The sequence below is a fragment of the Petromyzon marinus genome, chromosome 61 (genome assembly GCF_048934315.1).
Source record: "Petromyzon marinus isolate PM22_M1 ecotype Great Lakes invasive population chromosome 61, UKy_Petmar_22M1.pri1.0, whole genome shotgun sequence".
In the NCBI taxonomy this organism is placed as follows: Eukaryota; Metazoa; Chordata; class Hyperoartia; order Petromyzontiformes; family Petromyzontidae; genus Petromyzon; species Petromyzon marinus.
In genome coordinates, this window is record NC_133727.1 from 3,277,923 (window position 1) to 3,297,304 (window position 19,382).

Consider the following 19,382-nt stretch of genomic DNA (forward strand, 5'->3'; position numbering starts at 1 on the left):
GGCTAGATAGATCAGTGGGTGGGTAGGCGAGTGAGTGGGTGGGTAGGTGGGTAGGTGGGTCAGTGGGTGGGTGGGTAAGATGAGTGGGTGCGTGAGAGATTGAGTGGGTGGGTAGGTGGATAAATGGGTGGGTAGGTGGATCAATGGGTGGGTAGGTGAGACAGTGGGTGGGTAGGTGGGTCATTGAGGGAGTAGGTAGGTTGGTGGGTGAGTGGGTGGGTGAGAGAGTAAGTGAGTGGGTGGGTAGGTGGGTCACTGGTGGGTAGGTGAGAGAGTGGATGGGTGGGTGGTTAATTCTAGATTTGAAGTTTTCGTGACTGCAATGATCCATACTCTTTGGTTCCTTTCGGTAAAGTCACGTGGGTAAAAAATAAATAAATACAATTTAATTAAATAAAACAAACATGAAAACAACTAAATTAAATCACGACGTTTCGGAGGCAACACAAGCTTCCTTTATCAGGTGTAAAAAGCACAGCGAAATTACTGTAGCAAACCTACTGCAGTGATTTCGCTGTGCTTTTAACACCTGATGAAGGAAGCTCGTGTTGCCTCCGAAACGTCGTGATTTAATTTAGTTGCTAAAATGTTTGATTTATTTATTATTTATTTATACCTACGTGACTTTACCGAAATAACCAAAGGGTGGGTGATTGATGCTGAGCATTGATGGTGGTGGTGGTGGAGGTGGTGGTGGTGGTGGAGGAGGGGGTGGTGGTGGTGGAGGTGGTGGTGGTGGTGGTGGAGGTGGTGGTGGTGGTGGAGGGTGGTGGTGGTGGAGGTGGTGGTGGAGGTGGTGGTGGTGGTGGCGGTGGTGGAGGTGGTGGTGGAGGTGGTGGTGGAGGTGGTGGTGGTGGTGGAGGGGGTGGTGGAGGTGGTGGAGGTGGTGGTGGTGGAGGTGGTGGTGGTGGCGGTGGTGGAGGTGGTGGTGGAGGTGGTGGAGGTGGTGGTGGTGGTGGAGGAGGAGGGGGTGGTGGTGGTGGAGGAGGGGGTGGTGGTGGTGGAGGGGGTGGTTGCTGCTGAGCATTGATGGTGGTGGTGGAGGGGGTGGTGGTGGTGGTGGAGGGGGTGGTGGTGGTGGTGGAGGAGGGGGTGGTGGTGGTGGTGGTGGAGGAGGGGGTGGTGGTGGTGGAGGTGGTGGTGGAGGTGGTGGAGGGGGTGGTGGTGGTGGAGGAGGGGGTGGTAGTGGTGGAAGAGGTGGTGGTGGTGGTGGAGGAGGAGGGGGTGGGTGGGGGGTGTCAGAGTTGACTGGGCAGTGGGATTGTTGGACAGGAGAATGTCGTTAAGTCTGATTATCATAATTATGATAATTATTAAATAGCTGCGGCTCAACGCCCGTGGCACTTGTGACAGCTTGTGGCAAGGTCACGCGCGCATTCAAACGGAGGTGGTGTGGAGGGGAGGGGAGGGAGGGAGGGGAGGCGAGTGGAGGGGAGGGGAGGGAGGCGAGTGGAGTGGAGGGGAGTGGAGGGGAGGGGAGTGGAGGAGAGGGAGGGGAGGGAGGGGAGGGAGGGGAGGGAAGGGAGGGAGGGATGGAGGGGAGGGGAGGGAGCGGGAGGAGGGGAAGGGAGGGGAGGGAGGGGTAAACAGGCGATGATTTGACGCCACTATTGTTGTTGATTTAAAGCTTTCGTGACTGCAGGGATTCATATTCTTAGCTCTTTCGGTAAAGTCACGTTGAAGGGAAACAATAAAATAATATATTTTATTATCTTATTGCTTCCCTTCTACGTGGTGACTTTACCGAAAGAACCAAGAATGTGCCATTATAAAATTTAGATTTAAAGCTATCGTGACTGCAGCAATTCTTATTCTTAGCGCTTTCGGTAAAAGCCACCACGTTGAAGGGAAACAATAAAATAATATATTTTATTATCTTATTGTTTCCCTTCTACGTGGTGACTTTACCGAAAGAACCAAGAATGTGCCATTATTAAATTTTGATTTATAGCTTTCGTGACTGCAGTAATTCATATTCTTAGCTCTTTCGGTAAAGTCACCACGTTGAAGGGAAACAATAAAACAATATATTTTATTATTTTATTTTTTCCCCTTCTACGTGGTGACTTTACCGAAAGAACCAAGAATGTGCCATTATTAAATTTAGATTTAAAGCTTTCGTGACTGCAGTAATTCATATTCTTAGCGCTTTCGGTAAAGTCACCACGTTGAAAGGAAACAATAAAACAATATATTTTATTATTTTATTTTTTCCCCTTCAACGTGGTGACTTTACCGAAAGAACCAAGAATGTGCCACTATTGTTTTGCAAGAGTCGCGGCGAGGAATGTCACCGAGGTTACCGGCTGACCGCGTGGTTAGCGGCTTCGCCATCTCGATCTTGCCCTACACTGCCGCCGCCGCCGCTGCTGCTGCTGTAATCGCTGCTAGCGACGTTGCGATTTCATCGCAGAAACTCTCATTGTCGTCATTCCACCGCGACGTTTCGATCCCATGCCCCTTCTGCCCACCCCAACCGCGTCGCTGTGCATCAAAGCGCCCTGGAGAGAGAGAGAGAGGAGGAGGACTGGGTGCAGATGCAGCACTTGTCGTAGTTAATAATTTAATTAAAATTTTAAAAAATATTACGTAGAAAACAGGGGGGGGGGAACATAGACACGGAGTAGGGAGAGAGGGGGTAGAGAGAGAGGGGGTAGAGAGAGGGGGTAGAGAGAGAGGGGGTAGAGAGAGAGGGGGTAGAGAGAGGGGGGTAGAGAGAGAGGGGGTTAGAGAGAGAGGGGTAGAGAGAGAGGGGGTACAGAGAGAGGAGGTAGAGAGAGAGGGGGTAGAGAGAGAGGGGTATAGAGAGAGGGGTACAGAGAGAGGGGGTAGAGAGAGAGGGGGTAGAGAGAGGGGGTAGAGAGAGGGGGTAGAGAGAGGGGGGTAGAGAGAGAGGGGGTAGAGAGAGAGAGGGGGTAGAGAGAGAGGGGGTACAGAGAGAGGAGGTAGAGAGAGAGGGGTAGAGAGAGGGGGTAGAGAGAGGGGGGGTAGAGAGAGGGGGGGGTAGAGAGAGAGGGGTAGAGAGAGAGAGGGGGTAGAGAGAGAGGGGGTAGAGAGAGAGGGGGTAGAGAGAGAGGGGGGTAGAGAGAGAGGGTAGAGAGAGAGGGGGTAGAGAGAGAGGGGGTAGAGAGAGAGGGGGTACAGAGAGAGGGGGTTGAGAGAGAGAGGGGGTAGAGAGAGAGGGTACAGAGCGAGGAGGTAGAGAGAGAGAGGGGTACAGAGAGACGGGGTAGAGAGAGAGAGAGGGGTAGAGAGAGAGGGGGTAGAGAGGGGGTAGAGAGAGGGGGTAGAGAGAGAGGGGGTAGAGAGAGAGGGGGTAGAGAGAGGGGGGTAGAGAGAGAGGGGTAGAGAGAGGGGGGGTAGAGAGAGGGGGGTAGAGAGAGAGAGGGGGTAGAGAGAGAGGTGGTAGAGGGGAAGATAGAGAGGGGTAGAGAGAGAGGGGTAAGAGAGAGAGAGAGGGGGTAGAGAGAGAGGGGGTAGAGAGAGGGGGTAGAGAGAGAGGGGTAGAGAGAGAGGGGTGAGAGAGAGAGGGGAGGGGGGGGTAGAGAGAGAGGGGTAGAGAGAGAGGGGGAAGAGAGAGAGGGGTAGAGAGAGAGGGTAGGAGAGAGAGGGGAGAGAGAGGGGGTAGAGAGAGAGGGGGTAGTGAGAGAGGGGGGTAGAGAGAGGGGGGTAGAGAGAGAGAGGGGGTAGAGAGAGAGGGGGTAGAGAGAGAGGGGGTAGAGGGGTAGAGAGAAAGAGGGGGTAGAGATAGAGTGAGAGGGGGTAGAGAGAGAGGGTAGAGAGAGAGGGGGTAGAGAGAGAGAGGGGGTAGAGAGAGAGGGGTACAGAGAGAGGGGTTGAGAGAGAGAGGGGTGAGAGAGAGGGTACAGAGAGAGGAGGTAGAGAGAGAGTACAGAGAGACGGGTAGAGAGAGAGAGAGGGGGTAGAGAGAGAGGGGATTGAGAGAGAGGGGTAGAGAGAGGGGGGTTTAGAGAGAGGGGGGGTAGAGAGAGAGGGGTAGAGAGAGAGGGGTAGAAGAGGGGAGGTAGAGAGAGAGGGGGTAGAGAGAGGGGGTAGAGAGAGGAGGGGTAGAGAGAGAGGGGTAGAGAGAGAGAGGGGGTAGAGGGGGGAAGATAGAGAGGGGGTAGAGAGAGAGGGGTAGAGGGGGTTAGAGAGAGAGGGGGTAGAGAGAGAGGGGGTAGAGAGAGGGGGTAGAGAGAGGGGGTAGAGAGAGAGGGGGTAGAGAGAGAGGGGGTAGAGAGAGAGAGGGGGTAGAGACAGAGGGGGGTAGAGAGAGAGGGGGTAGAGAGAGGGGTAGAGAGAGGGGGGTAGAGAGAGAGGGGGTAGAGAGAGAGGGGGAGAGAGGAGAGGGGTAGAGAGAGAGGGGGTAGAGAGAGAGGGGGTAGAGAGAGAGGGTAGAGAGAGAGAGGGGTAGAGAGAGAGGGGTTAGAGAGAGAGCGGGTAGAGAGAGAGGGTAGAGAGAGAGGGGGTAGAGAGAGGGGGGTAGAGAGGGGGGGGGGGGTAGAGAGAGAGAGGGGGTAGAGAGAGAGGGGGTAGAGAGAGAGGGGGTAGAGGGGGTAGAGAGAGAGAGGGGGTAGAGAGAGAGGGGGTAGAGAAAGAGAGCTGGTTGTGTAGTAGCTGGTTGTGTAGCAGCTGGTTGTGTAGTAGCTGGTTGTGTAGCAGCTGGTTGTGTAGTATTTGGTTGTGTAGTAGCTGGTTGTGTAGTAGCTGCATGTGTAGTAGCTGGTTGTGTAGCAGCTGGTTGTGTAGTAGCTGGTTGTGTAGTAGCTGCAGGTGTAGTAGCTGGTTGTGTAGTAGCTGGTTGTGTAGTAGCTGCAGGTGTAGTAGCTGGTTGTGTAGTAGCTGGTTGTGTAGTAGCTGGTTGTGTAGTAGCTGCAGGTGTAGTAGCTGGTTGTGTAGTAGCTGGTTGTGTAGTAGCTGCAGGTGTAGTAGCTGGTTGTGTAGTAGCTGGTTGTGTAGTAGCTGCAGGTGTAGTAGCTGGTTGTGTAGCAGCTGGTTGTGTAGTAGCTGGTTGTGTAGTAGCTGCACGTGTAGTAGCAGGTTGTGTAGCAGCTGGTTGTGTAGTAGCTGGTTGTGTAGTAGCTGGTTGTGTAGCAGCTGGTTGTGTAGCAGCTGGTTGTGTAGTAGCTGGTTGTGTAGTAGCTGCACGTGTAGTAGCTGGTTGTGTAGCAGCTGGTTGTGTAGCAGCTGGTTGTGTAGTAGCTGGTTGAGTAGTAGCTGGTTGTGTAGTAGCTGCACGTGTAGTAGCTGGTTGTGTAGTAGCTGCACGTGTAGCAGCTGGTTGTGTAGTAGCTGGTTGTGTAGTAGCTGGTTGTGTAGCAGCTAGTTGTGTAGCAGCTGGTTGTGTAGTAGCTGGTTGTGTACTAGCTGGTTGTGTAGCAGCTGGTTGTGTAGTAGCTGGTTGTGTAGCAGCTGGTTGTGTAGTAGCTGGTTGTGTAGTAGCTGGTTGTGTAGCAGCTGGTTGTGTAGCAGCTGGTTGTGTAGTAGCTGGTTGTGTAGCAGCTGGTTGTGTAGCAGCTGGTTGTGTAGTAGCTGGTTGTGTAGTAGCTGGTTGTGTAGCAGCTGGTTGTGTAGTAGCTGGTTGTGTAGCAGCTGGTTGTGTAGTAGCTGGTTGTGTAATAGCTGGTTGTGTAGTAGCTGGTTGTGTAGTAGCTGGTTGTGTAGTAGCTGCACGTGTAGTAGCTGGTTGTGTAGTAGCTGGTTGTGTAGCAGCTGGTTGTGTATTAGCTGGTTTTGTAGTAGCTGGTTGTGTAGCAGCTGGTTGTGTAGTAGCTGGTTTTGTAGTAGCTGGTTGTGTAGCAGCTGGTTGTGTAGTAGCTGGTTGTGTAGTAGCTGGTTGTGTAGCAGCTGGTTGTGTAGTATCTGGTTGTGTAGTAGCTGGTTGTGTAGTAGCTGGTTGTGTAGTAGCTGGATGTGTAGTAGCTGCACGTGTAGTAGCTGGTTGTGTAGTAGCTGGTTGTGTAGCAGCTGGTTGTGTAGCAGCTGGTTGTGTAGTATCTGGTTGTGTAGCAGCTGGTTGTGTAGTTGCTGGTTGTGTAGTTGCTTGTTGTGTAGCAGCTGGTTGTGTAGTAGCTGGTTGTGTAGTAGCTGGTTGTGTAGCAGCTGGTTGTGTAGTAGCTGGTTGTGTAGCAGCTAGTTGTGTAGCAGCTGGTTGTGTAGTAGCTGGTTGTGTAGTAGCTGGTTGTGTAGCAGCTGGTTGTGTAGCAGCTGGTTGTGTAGTAGCTGGTTGAGTAGTAGCTGGTTGTGTAGTAGCTGCACGTGTAGTAGCTGGTTGTGTAGTAGCTGCACGTGTAGCAGCTGGTTGTGTAGTAGCTGGTTGTGTAGTAGCTGGTTGTGTAGTAGCTGGTTGTGTAGCAGCTAGTTGTGTAGCAGCTGGTTGTGTAGTAGCTGGTTGTGTAGTAGCTGGTTGTGTAGCAGCTGGTTGTGTAGTAGCTGGTTGTGTAGCAGCTGGTTGTGTAGTAGCTGGTTGTGTAGTAGCTGGTTGTGTAGCAGCTGGTTGTGTAGCAGCTTGTTGTGTAGTAGCTGGTTGTGTAGTAGCTGGTTGTGTAGCAGCTGGTTGTGTAGCAGCTGGTTGTGTAGTAGCTGGTTGTGTAGTAGCTGGTTGTGTAGCAGCTGGTTGTGTAGTAGCTGGTTGTGTAGCAGCTGGTTGTGTAGTAGCTGGTTGTGTAGTAGCTGGTTGTGTAGTAGCTGCACGTGTAGTAGCTGGTTGTGTAGTAGCTGGTTGTGTAGCAGCTGGTTGTGTATTAGCTGGTTTTGTAGTAGCTGGTTGTGTAGCAGCTGGTTGTGTAGTAGCTGGTTTTGTAGTAGCTGGTTGTGTAGCAGCTGGTTGTGTAGTAGCTGGTTGTGTAGTAGCTGGTTGTGTAGCAGCTGGTTGTGTAGTATCTGGTTGTGTAGTAGCTGGTTGTGTAGTAGCTGGTTGTGTAGTAGCTGGATGTGTAGTAGCTGCACGTGTAGTAGCTGGTTGTGTAGTAGCTGGTTGTGTAGCAGCTGGTTGTGTAGCAGCTGGTTGTGTAGTATCTGGTTGTGTAGCAGCTGGTTGTGTAGTTGCTGGTTGTGTAGTTGCTTGTTGTGTAGCAGCTGGTTGTGTAGTAGCTGGTTGTGTAGTAGCTGGTTGTGTAGCAGCTGGTTGTGTAGTAGCTGGTTGTGTAGCAGCTAGTTGTGTAGCAGCTGGTTGTGTAGTAGCTGGTTGTGTAGTAGCTGGTTGTGTAGCAGCTGGTTGTGTAGCAGCTGGTTGTGTAGTAGCTGGTTGAGTAGTAGCTGGTTGTGTAGTAGCTGCACGTGTAGTAGCTGGTTGTGTAGTAGCTGCACGTGTAGCAGCTGGTTGTGTAGTAGCTGGTTGTGTAGTAGCTGGTTGTGTAGTAGCTGGTTGTGTAGCAGCTAGTTGTGTAGCAGCTGGTTGTGTAGTAGCTGGTTGTGTAGTAGCTGGTTGTGTAGCAGCTGGTTGTGTAGTAGCTGGTTGTGTAGCAGCTGGTTGTGTAGTAGCTGGTTGTGTAGTAGCTGGTTGTGTAGCAGCTGGTTGTGTAGCAGCTTGTTGTGTAGTAGCTGGTTGTGTAGTAGCTGGTTGTGTAGCAGCTGGTTGTGTAGCAGCTGGTTGTGTAGTAGCTGGTTGTGTAGTAGCTGGTTGTGTAGCAGCTGGTTGTGTAGTAGCTGGTTGTGTAGTAGCTGGTTGTGTAGTAGCTGGTTGTGTAGCAGCTGGTTGTGTAGTAGCTGGTTTTGTAGTAGCTGGTTGTGTAGCAGCTGGTTGTGTAGTAGCTGGTTTTGTAGTAGCTGGTTGTGCAGCAGCTGGTTGTGTAGTAGCTGGTTGTGTAGTAGCTGGTTGTGTAGCAGCTGGTTGTGTAGCAGCTGGTTGTGTAGCAGCTGCAGGTGTAGTAGCTGCAGGTGTAGTAGCTGGTTGTGTAGTAGCTGGTTGTGTAGCAGCTGGTTGTGTAGCAGCTGGTTGTGTAGCAGCTGGTTGTGTAGTAGCTGGTTGTGTAGTAGCTGCACGTGTAATAGCTGGTTGTGTAGTATCTGGTTGTGTAGCAGCTGGTTGTGTAGTAGCTGGTTGTGTAGTAGCTGGTTGTGTAGTAGCTGGTTGTGTAGCAGCTGGTTGTGTAGTAGCTGGTTTTGTAGTAGCTGGTTGTGTAGCAGCTGGTTGTGTAGTAGCTGGTTTTGTAGTAGCTGGTTGTGCAGCAGCTGGTTGTGTAGTAGCTGGTTGTGTAGTAGCTGGTTGTGTAGTAGCTGGTTGTGTAGCAGCTGCAGGTGTAGTAGCTGCAGGTGTAGTAGCTGGTTGTGTAGTAGCTGGTTGTGTAGCAGCTGGTTGTGTAGCAGCTGGTTGTGTAGCAGCTGGTTGTGTAGTAGCTGCAGGTGTAGTAGCTGGTTGTGTAGTAGCTGGTTGTGTAGTAGCTGGTTGTGTAGCAGCTGGTTGTGTAGTAGCTGGTTGTGTAGCAGCTGGTTGTGTAGTAGCTGGTTGTGTAGCAGCTGGTTGTGTAGTAGCTGGTTGTGTAGCAGCTGGTTGTGTAGTAGCTGGTTGTGTAGTAGCTGGTTGTGTAGCAGCTGGTTGTGTAGCAGCTGGTTGTGTAGTAGCTGGTTGTGTAGTAGCTGGTTGTGTAGCAGCTGGTTGTGTAGTAGCTGGTTGTGTAGCAGCTGGTTGTGTAGTAGCTGGTTGTGTAATAGCTGGTTGTGTAGTAGCTGGTTGTGTAGCAGCTGGTTGTGTAGTAGCTGGTTGTGTAGCAGCTGGTTGTGTAGCAGCTGGTTGTGTAGTAGCTGGTTGTGTAGCAGCTGGTTGTGTAGCAGCTGGTTGTGTAGTAGCTGGTTGTGTAGTAGCTGCACGTGTAGTAGCTGCACGTGTAGTAGCAGCACGTGTAGTTGCTTGTTGTGTAGCAGCTGGTTGTGTAGTAGCTGGTTGTGTAGTAGCTGGTTGTGTAGCAGCTGGTTGTGTAGTAGCTGGTTGTGTAGTAGCTGGTTGTGTAGTAGCTGGTTGTGTAGCAGCTGGTTGTGTAGCAGCTGGTTGTGTAGTAGCTGGTTGTGTAGCAGCTGGTTGTGTAGTAGCTGGTTGTGTAGTAGCTGGTTGTGTAGTAGCTGGTTGTGTAGCAGCTGGTTGTGTAGCAGCTGGTTGTGTAGCAGCTAGTTGTGTAGTAGCTGGTTGTGTAGCAGCTGGTTGTGTAGCAGCTGCTAGGCCCCACACTTTAAAGGGCCCCGCGCTGAACGCTTTCAAAACTATCGGTGATCCTGCACCTGCTCTATTACTATAGTACCATACCGCCTTCAACTTTCACGAACGACAGGGTGTTTAAGGTCAGCGATTTGTCGTATTATCCGGCTGCACAGCAAATGAAAAAAAAATACAATAACTTCACTACGCAAGTTAAAACCAAACAAAAATCTGCGTGTTTTAAAATTCACGTGTTTATTTATGTACTTAGGGGCCCCCTTTATAACGTCATGCTCCAGGTCCCGCACCAGCTTCACCCGGCACTGCTACCACGTGTCAAAGCGGGTGCCACGTGGACGGGAGGCTGTGGGACACATCGCGTGAAGTGGTCCCATCCACGTGGATGCTCTGTCCCGGCTGGGCATGGCTGAGGTTACGTGAATGGTCGTTCACGGGGGCCAGAGGGGTCAGCCGAGCCGATTGACATTTGTACTTTTTTGGCTTTTACGGTCAAGTCACCGTAGGTATAACATGAAATAAATATAATCCAGCGGTGGCGTTCCACTTACCCCCCTTAAGAAGTACCACTGCTGGATTATATATTTTGCTGTGCCTTTTTTTCTACACCTGATGGAGGATGCTTGTGTTGCCTCCGAAACGTCGTGATTTAATTTAGTTGCTTTCATTTTTGTTTGATTTTATTTTTCTACCCACGTGACGTTACCGGAAGAACCAAAGAGAATGGATCCCTTCTTCTTTGGTTCTTTCGGTAAAGTCACCACCACGTAGAATGAGAATAAAATAATAAAATGACACAATAAAATTCTCACGACGTTTCGGCCAAAACGCAAGCGGCCGTCTGCACCTTTCGCCTGAAGACGGCCGCTTGCGTTGTGGCCGAAACGTCGTGAGAATTTCATCGTGTTAGAATGGATCCCCCTTGCAGTCACGAAAGCTTCAGATCGAGATCGATTGGCATTTGTTTCTTGACACTATCGAACAACATGACGAGAACAAAACACGAACGCAGCTTTAACGCTTTCTGGCAATGAAGCGCGTGACGTGGTTTTGATTTAAAGCTTTCGTGACTGCAGTGATTCGTATTCTTAGCTCATTTCGGTGAAGTCACCACGTTGAAGGGAAACAATAAAATAATAAAAAAATATATAAAACAATAAAAAAATTCTCACGACGTTTCGACCATAACACAAACGGTCATCATCAGGTTTGTGTTATGGTCGAAACGTCGTGAGAATTTTTTTTATTGTTTTATATATATTTTATTATCTTATTGTTTCCCTTCTACGTGGTGACTTTACCGAAAGAACCAAGAATGTGCCATTATTAAATCTTGATTTAAAGCTTTCGTGACTGCAGTGATTCGTATTCTTAGCTCTTTCGGTGAAGTCACCACGTTGAAGGGAAACAATAAAATAATAAAATATATATATAAAACAATAAAAAAATTCTCACGACGTTTCGACCGTAACACAAACGCTCGTCATCAGGTTTGTGTTATGGTCGAAACGTCGTGAGAATTTTTTTATTGTTTTATATATATTTTATTATTTTATTGTTTCCCTTCAACGTGACTTTACCGAAAGAGCTAAGAATATGAAACACGTGACGTGCTGTTAATGTTACAATCGCTGCTTTCGTTATCATTGCCATCGGCGTTGCCGTTATCGCCGCCACGTTCTGTTATTCGTCGTTTGCAGGATGCGCGCTTCTGCGGCCCGTCTGGAACGTTCTTCCCTCCGATGTCGGGAAGCCACTTGGAGCAGTTACGGCCTAAGGGCCGGACGAGGCCCCGCGAAATCATTTGGGGTCTCTGGGCACTGCCAAGGCGACCGCAGGCGGGACTCGAAATTCAATAAATCTCGGAGCGAAAACCTGGAGAAGCAGTTGCCAGCTAACATCATCACATGCCTCACCAAAGAGAAGCAGTTCCAGCCCCATCGCGTTAGGGGCGAGTTCATTAAAATGTTTGACCAAATATATGACGGGCTAATTTTTTAAGTTGATCATTTTGTGTGTGGCCCGCGAATGACGTTGTAAATATCCAAATGGCCCCTTTGGCAGAAGAAATGTGTCCCCCACCCCTGGTCTAAAGGGTGCAAGTGTGAATTTTACTCGTGCAGAAACTCCTGCAGATTCGCAAAGGCAGTCAAAAATAAACCCAATAATGATGATGATGATGCGTGTGTGTTTGTTGAACTTCTTTCGCACCGTACGGAGCCAACCGTGCTAATCCGTGGGCTTCTGTGGGTCTCTGGGTGTCTATATGGGTCTCTAATATATGTCTGAGTGTCTATGGATCTCTGTGTGTATGTACTGTATGTTGAACTTCTTTCACACCGTACGTAGCCAACCGTGCTAATCGGAGGTGCAGGAGGACACACACACAGACACACACAGTGACACACACACACAGACACACACACACACTGTCACACAAACATAAAGACACACAAAGGACGAACACACAATGACGCACATACACAAAGAGCACAAAAGACAAAGACATACACACAGACACACAGAGACATAACACACAGACACACACACAGGCACACACACACACAGACACACAGAGACACATGCACACAGACACACATGCACACAGACACACAACGAGCACACACATATACACACACACAGGCACACACACACAGACACACAGAGACACATGCACACAGACACACAGACACACACACACATACACACAGACACACACACACACACTCCATCACGCCGCGTGTTCACGTCCCTGCTGACGGGTCATCAATGTCCCGCGATTAATAATTTCATTGTTGTTGTTGTTGTTAAAAATGTTCATTACGCTGCAGGAACAACCCTCATTCCCAGCCGCTCGTTAATAACGGGGGGGGGGGGGGGGGACGAGAGGGAGTGCATCGACTCCATCCCACCGTGCGGAATCACAACGTCTGTTTGTGCTGCAGTAATCTGGTGTTGCTACGAAAGGCATTTTTCACAGATGTAGCAGGAATTTCGAACTCGACATCCACCAAGCCGTCATCCTCGGCGTCTCGGAGACGACCCAGACCCAGGGCTCGAACCCAGGTGCCTCAGCGTTGCTGGCTCAGTGACTCCGACACGGCCATCAGGAACTCTCCTGTGAGACTCTGAGACGACCCAGACCCAGGGCTCGAACCCAGGTGCCTCAGCGTTGCTGGCTCAGCGACTCCGACACGGCCAACAGGAACCCTCCTGTGACACTCTGAGACAACCCAGACCCAGGGCTCGAACCCAGGTCACTCAGCGTTGCTGGCTCAGTGACTCCGACAAGGCCACCAGGAACTCTCCTGTGAGACTCTGAGACAACCCAGACCCAGGGCTCGAACCCAGGTGCCTCAGCGTTGCTGGCTCAGCGACTCCGACAAGGCCATCAGGAACTCTCCTGTGAGACTCTGAGACAACCCAGACCCAGGGCTCGAACCCAGGTCACTCAGCGTTGCTGGCTCAGTGACTCCGACACGACCATCAGAAACTCTCCTGTGAGACTCTGAGACAACCCAGACCCAGGGCTCGAACCCAGGTGCCTCAGCGTTGCTGGCTCAGCGACTCCGACAAGGCCATCAGGAACCCCCCTGAGTCGCCGATGAAATCCTCACCTGACTGACCCCGGTGTGGAATCTGCTGTTCACAAATCCATGGATTTAAAAGTTGAACATTTGAAATCCTTTCCCACAACCAACCCCAGCGAAACTAATATTCCACAGTGTGTGTGTGCACGTGTGTGTGTGCACGTGCGTGTGTGTACGTGTGCACGTGTGTGTGTGGGTGCACGGTGCTGTAGCGGTGTTTACTACACACTCCGCACCAGGTACTCATTTGAGGCTGAGTCGACCTAGCAGAGGCCCAGGACCGGTTCAGATACTCGTCACTGGTAGTGTTGGTGGCCGTGAGCGGGAATCGAACCCCGTTCGCCGGGTTTGTAGCGCAGCGTAGCGCTAACCGTTACACTACCGCTCCCCACTATATATACACACACACGTGTACACACACACGTACACACAAAAACACACACGTACACACACACACGAAGGCAAAGGCAAATATCTGCCAGGCTATCTCCTCGAACGCACTGGCACCATCACACACACACACAAGAAAGACAAAGATCCCCCGTATAGCCTTCACAGACTGTAGGGGAAAGTGCAGTTAGCGAGCAGCACCTTTAAAGGCCGGCACGGCACACAAGGTGGGTGGGTTGCCAACACCACGCCCGGCCGCCTTTGTCTCCCCTAGTGGGTAGAGACTCCCTCCCATCCGCGCATCTCTCACCTTCCTCCCCAAGTCTCCCAGCGGATCCTTCCTCCGTGTCCTCCTCCTCCTCCACCTCCTCCACCTCCTCCTCCGAATCCTCGTTCCTGCAAGGCGCTGCCCTTCCCACGATGCCGTGCGGCAGGGCGGGCCACCCGTTCCGTCGAGGCGCTGCTAACGAGACAGCGTTGACGACGTGAAACCACAGACAAAACACGAAGTGCATCGATAAGAGAGAGAGATGCACACACAGACACACAGGCACACACTGACACACACACACAGACACACACATAGCGGGAGCCAGGCCCAGGACCTCGAAGTCAGGACCTCGGCTGAGAGACCCAGACCCAGGGCTCGAACTCAGGACCTCAGCCGTGCAGGCCACTGTTTTTCTGACATGGCCATTGTGAACCCCATAAGAGACAGAGAGAGAGAGAGACACACAGAGAGCGAGACACACACAGAGAGAGACACAGAGAAAGAGAGACACACACAGAAAGAGAGACCCAGACCCAGGGCTCGAACTCACGACCTCAGACGTGCAGGCCACGGTGTGTCTGACATGGCCATTGTGAACCCCATAAGAGACACACAGCGAGAGAGAGACACAGAGAGCGAGACACACACACAGAGAGACACAGAGAGAGAGACAAAGAGAGACACACAGAGAGAGACACACACAGAGAGAGACACAGAGAGAGACACAGAGAGAGACACACACAGAGAGACAGAGAGAGACACAGAGAGAGACACACACAGAGAGAGAGACCCAGACCCAGAGCTAGAACTCAGGTTCTCAGACGTACAGGCCACGGTGTGTCTGACATGGCCATTGTCAACCCCGTAAGAGACACACAGAGAGAGAGACACACACAGAGAGAAAGAGAGACACAGAGAGAGAGACACAGAGAGAGAGACACACACAGAGAGACACAGAGAGAGACAGAGAGAGAGAGAGAGACACACACAGAGAGAGAGACAGAGAGAGGGAGACCCAGACCCAGGGCTCGAACTCAGGTTCTCAGTCGTGCAGGCCACGGTGTGTCTGACATCCGATGAACCCGGCCAACTCAGGAAGACGAGGTATATTTGTGTAAATCTGTCCGCGCGTCTCTTTGCGGCTCCGTGTATCTCCGTGTCTCTGTGTGTCTCCATGTGTCTCCGCGTGTCTCCTCATGTGTCTCCATGTGTCTCCGCGTGCATCTCTGTGCATGTCTGTGCGTCTCCGTGTGTCTCTGGGTGTCTCCGCGCGTCTCCGAGTGTCTCGGCGTGTCTCCTCGTGTGCCTCCGTGTGTCTCTCCGCGTCTCTGCGTGTTTTTTTCCGGGTATCGTAGGTGTATCTCCATGTCTCCACGTGTCTCCTCATGTGTCTCCGCGTGTTTCTGTGCGTCTCCGTGTGTCTCTGTGTGTGTCTCTATGCGTCATCCGCGTGTCTCGGTGCATCTTCGAATGTCTCCGCGTGTCTCCGTGTGTGTCTCCATGTCTCCCCGTGTCTCATGTGTCTTCATGCGTCATCCGCGTGTCTCCGTGCGTCTCCGTGTGTCTCCGAGTGTCTCCGAGTGTCTCTGCTAGTGTCTCCGTGTGTCTCCGAGTGTCTCCGTGCGTCTCCGTGTGTCTTCGAGTGTCTCCGAGTGTCTCTGCTAGTGTCTCCGTGTGTCTCCGAGTGTCTCCGAGTCTCTCCGAGTGTCTCCATGCGTCATCCGCGTGTCTCAGTGCATCTCCGAGTGTCTCCGTGTGTCTCCGTGCGCCTCCGAGTCTCTGCTAGTGTCTCCGTGCCGCAGCGCCCGTACCCTGGAGCGCCTCTGGCAAGAACGTCTCCCCGCATCGCTCGGGAGGAGATTCTCCGGGGCCTTCCGGAGAGATGGGAGGAGAGGGGCTGCCCCTTCCAAGCGAGCGCTCCTGGCATCACCACAAAGACAAAGATCACCCGTGTAGCCTGTAACAGACTGTTGGGGCAAGTGCTGTTAGCGAGCAGCAGCAGCACCTGTGAAGGCTACCGGCACTGTGGCACACGAGGGGGTGGGCGGCCAGCAACCACACCCGGGTCGCCTTTGTCTCTCCGGTGGCGATGTTTTACACATCGCGCCAACGTACTCATTTTGAGGCTGAGTCGACCTAGGGGAGGCCCATGACCGGTTCAGATGCCGTGAGCGAGAATCGAACCCGGGTCGCCGGGTTCGTAGCTGCAGCGTAGCGCCGACCGCTACCGGTCCCCCGGCAGCACCGAACACCATAGCACGGTGCCATCATCGGCATCATCGGCGTGATCGTCACCGCCGTCATCATCATCATCATCGTAATTATCCATAATTACGATGATCTCTGCACGTGATGGCTTCAGTGATGACGTCGTCCTGATGCTGCTCTATTTAAGAGTGGAAGCAGGTGGATTGCCTTCGCCATTCTGGCAAATCGCCCCATGATGCTGGTCGATGCGATTAGCAGCGAAACGCCGTACTACTCAGATCGTAAACGTTGTGGATTTACTCTCCAACACAGCGGCGGGCCGAAGTAGTACACCGCACTATACACTACACGGCACGCGACACTATACTAGTGCAGTGACACCGCGGGATGTTACTGTGTAGTGCCGGGCCCTAGAGGGGCACGCCGTGCGGTGTAACAACATCGCGGATAACCACGAGAGTGGCGTGGGTGTAGTGGCGGGCCCTAGAGGGGCACGGTGACCGCTGATTGATAGCGCTGGATTGCACCACGCTCGGCGTGCAGTGCCAGCCCCTACAGGACAGGGTGCGGGAGTGCCGGCCGTAGGGACGAGGTTACTAAAGGCCACGGCACTCTGGTTGACCCGGGAGGACACGTCACCGGTTAAGTCTACAAAGGGGCCCCGAGCGGTGGCTAGGGGTGGTCACGTGGTCGGGGTTCAGATCCTGCTGCCCGAGGATTCTGGAAGGTGGGCGTGGCCAAGGGCGGAGCCGGCCACGCCGCAGAGGATCTAAGCCGGGTCCCCCAGAGGGACCGCTGTTGTTGTTGTTCATTCTGAAGCAACATTTCGTCAAAGTTCTACGTTCAACGAGTCTCCAACACGTGGACCTGGAACCCGAGCTGTGGTCCCGGTCCGTAGTAGCTAGTTACGTTGTAGCTAGTGTAATTAGCCTGGTGACTAGTGTAGTAAACTAGTGTAGTTACTAGTGTAGTAACTAGTGTAGTAGCTAGTATAGTAGCTAGTGTAGTAGCTAGTGTAGTTAGTAGTGTAGTAGCTAGTGTAGTAACTAGTGTAGTAACTAGTATAGTAGCTAGTGTAGTAGCTAGTGTAGTTAGCCTGGTGACTAGTGTAGTAACTAGTGTAGTGACTAGTGTAGTTAGCCTGGTCACTAGTGTAGTAACTAGTGTAGTGACTAGTGTAGTTAGCCTTGTGGTCAACACTAGGTTAACTACACCAGTCACGTGGTAACTAGTGTAGCTAGCCTGGTGGTCACCACCTGGCTAACTACACCAGTCACGTGGTAACTCGTGTAGTTAGCCTGGTGACTAGTGTAGTAACTAGTGTAGTGACGAGTGTAGTTAGCCTGGTGGTCACCACCTGGCTAACTACACCAGTCACGTGGTAACTCGTGTAGTTAGCCTGGTGACTAGTGTAGTAACTAGTGTAGTGACTAGTGTAGTTAGCCTGGTGGTCACCACCTGTCTAACTACACCAGTCACGTGGTAACTAGTGTAGCTAGTCTGGTGACTAGTGTAGTAACTAGTGTAGTTACTAGTGTAGTTAGCCTTGTGGTCAACACTAGGTTAACTACACCAGTCACGTGGTAACTAGTGTAGCTAGCCTGGTGGTCACCACCTGTCTAACTACACCAGTCACGTGGTAACTAGTGTAGCTAGTCTGGTGACTAGTGTAGTAACTAGTGTAGTGACTAGTGTAGTTAGCCTTGTGGTCACCACCTAGTTAACTACACCAGTCACGTGGTAACTAGTGTAGCTAGCCTGGTGGTTACCACCTGTCTAACTACACCAGTCACGTGGTAGCTAGTGTAGCTAGTCTGGTGACTAGTGTAGTAACTAGTGTAGTGACTAGTGTAGTTAGCCTTGTGGTCAACACTAGCTTAACTACACCAGTCATGTGGTAACTAGTGTAGCTAGCCTGGTGGTCACCACCTGGTTAACTACATCAGTCACGTGGTAACTAGTGTAGCTAGCCTGGTGGTCACCACCTGGCTAACTACACCAGTCACGTGGTAACTAGTGTAGCTAGCCTGGTGGTCACCACCTGGCTAACTACACCCGTCACCTGGTAACTAGTGTAGCTAGCCTGGTGACTAATGTAGTAACTAGTGTAGTGACTAGTGTAGTTAGCCTTGTGGTCACCACCAGGCTAACTACACCAGTCATGTGGTAACTAGTGTAGCTAGTCTGGTGACTAGTGTAGTAACTAGTGTAGTGACGAGTGTAGTTAGCCTGGTGGTCACCACCTGGCTAGCTACACCAGTCACATGGTAACTAGTGTAGTTAGCCTGGTGACCAGTGTAGTAACTAGTGTAGTGACTAGTGTAGTTAGCCTTGTGGTCAACACTAGGTTAACTACACCAGTCACGTGGTAACTAGTGTAGCTAGCCTGGTGGTCACCACCTGGCTAACTACACCAGTCACGTGGTAACTAGTGTAACTAGCCTGGTGGTCACCACCAGGCTAACTACACCAGTCACGTGGTAACTAGTGTAGTTAGCCTGGTGGTCACCACCTGGCTAGCTGTACCAGTCACGTGGTAACTAGTGTAGTTAGCCTGGTGGTCACCACCTGTCTAACTACACCAGTCACGTGGTAACTAGTGTAGCTAGTCTGGTGACTAGTGTAGTAACTAGTGTAGTGACTAGTGTAGTTAGCCTTGTGGTCAACACTAGGTTAACTACAGCAGTCACGTGGTAACTAGTGTAGCTAGCCTGGTGGTCACCACCTGGCTAACTACACCAGTCACGTGGTAACTAGTATAGCTAACCTGGTGACTAGTGTAGTAACTAGTGTCGTAACTAGTGTAGTTAGCCTGGTGGTCACCACCTGGCTAACTACACCAGTCACGTGGTAACTAGTGTAGCTAGCCTGGTGGTCACCACCTGGCTACCTACACCAGTCACGTGATAACTAGTGTAGTTAGCCTGGTGACTAGTGTAGTAACTAGTGTAGTGACTAGTGTAGCTAGCCTGGTGGTCAACACTAGGTTAACTACACCAGTCACGTGGTAACTAGTGTAGTTAGTCTGGTGACTAGTGTCGTAACTAGTGTAGTGACGAGTATAGTTAGCCTGGTGGTCACCACCTGGCTAGCTACACCAGTCACATGGTAACTAGTGTAGTTAGCCTGGTGACTAGTGTAGTAACTAGTGTAGTGACTAGTGTAGTTAGCCTTGTGGTCAACACTAGGTTAACTACACCAGTCACGTGGTAACTAGTGTAGCTAGCCTGGTGGTCACCACCTGGCTAACTACACCAGTCATGTGGTAACTAGTGTAGCTAGTCTGGTGACTAGTGTAGTAACTAGTGTAGTGACTAGTGTAGTTAGCCTTGTGGTCAACACTAGGTTAACTACACCAGTCACGTGGTAACTAGTGTAGCTAGCCTGGTGGTCACCACCTGGCTAACTACACCAGCCACGTGGTAACTAGTGTAGCTAGCCTGGTGACTAGTGTAGTAACTAGTGTAGTGACTAGTGTAGTTAGCCTTGTGGTCAACACTAGGTTAACTACACCAGTCACGTGGTAACTAGTGTAGCTAGCCTGGTGGTCACCACCTGGCTAACTACACCAGTCACGTGGTAACTAGTGTAGTTAGCCTGGTGGTCACCACCTGGCTAACTACACCAGTCACGTGGTAACTAGTGTAGCTAGCCTGGTGGTCACCACCTGGCTAACTACACCAGTCACGTGGTAACTTGAGTAGTTAGTCTGGTGACTAGTGTAGTAACTAGTGTAGTGACTAGTGTAGTTAGCCTTGTGGTCAACACTAGGTTA

At 51.4% G+C, this 19,382-nt stretch overlaps 1 protein-coding gene across 1 annotated transcript in view; it reads right to left on the bottom strand.

Moving 5' to 3' along the window:
• The window catches only part of LOC116955747 (uncharacterized), a 92,503-nt gene that overhangs the window by 19,343 nt on the left and 53,778 nt on the right, over positions 1-19,382 (bottom strand). The window contains exons 7-8 of the mRNA XM_032977027.2: positions 15,211-15,319; positions 13,439-13,591 (exon numbers count right to left, since the gene is read on the bottom strand). Of these exons, the coding sequence (XP_032832918.2) occupies positions 13,439-13,591; positions 15,211-15,319 (262 nt within the window). The remainder of the gene's footprint in view (positions 1-13,438; positions 13,592-15,210; positions 15,320-19,382) is intronic.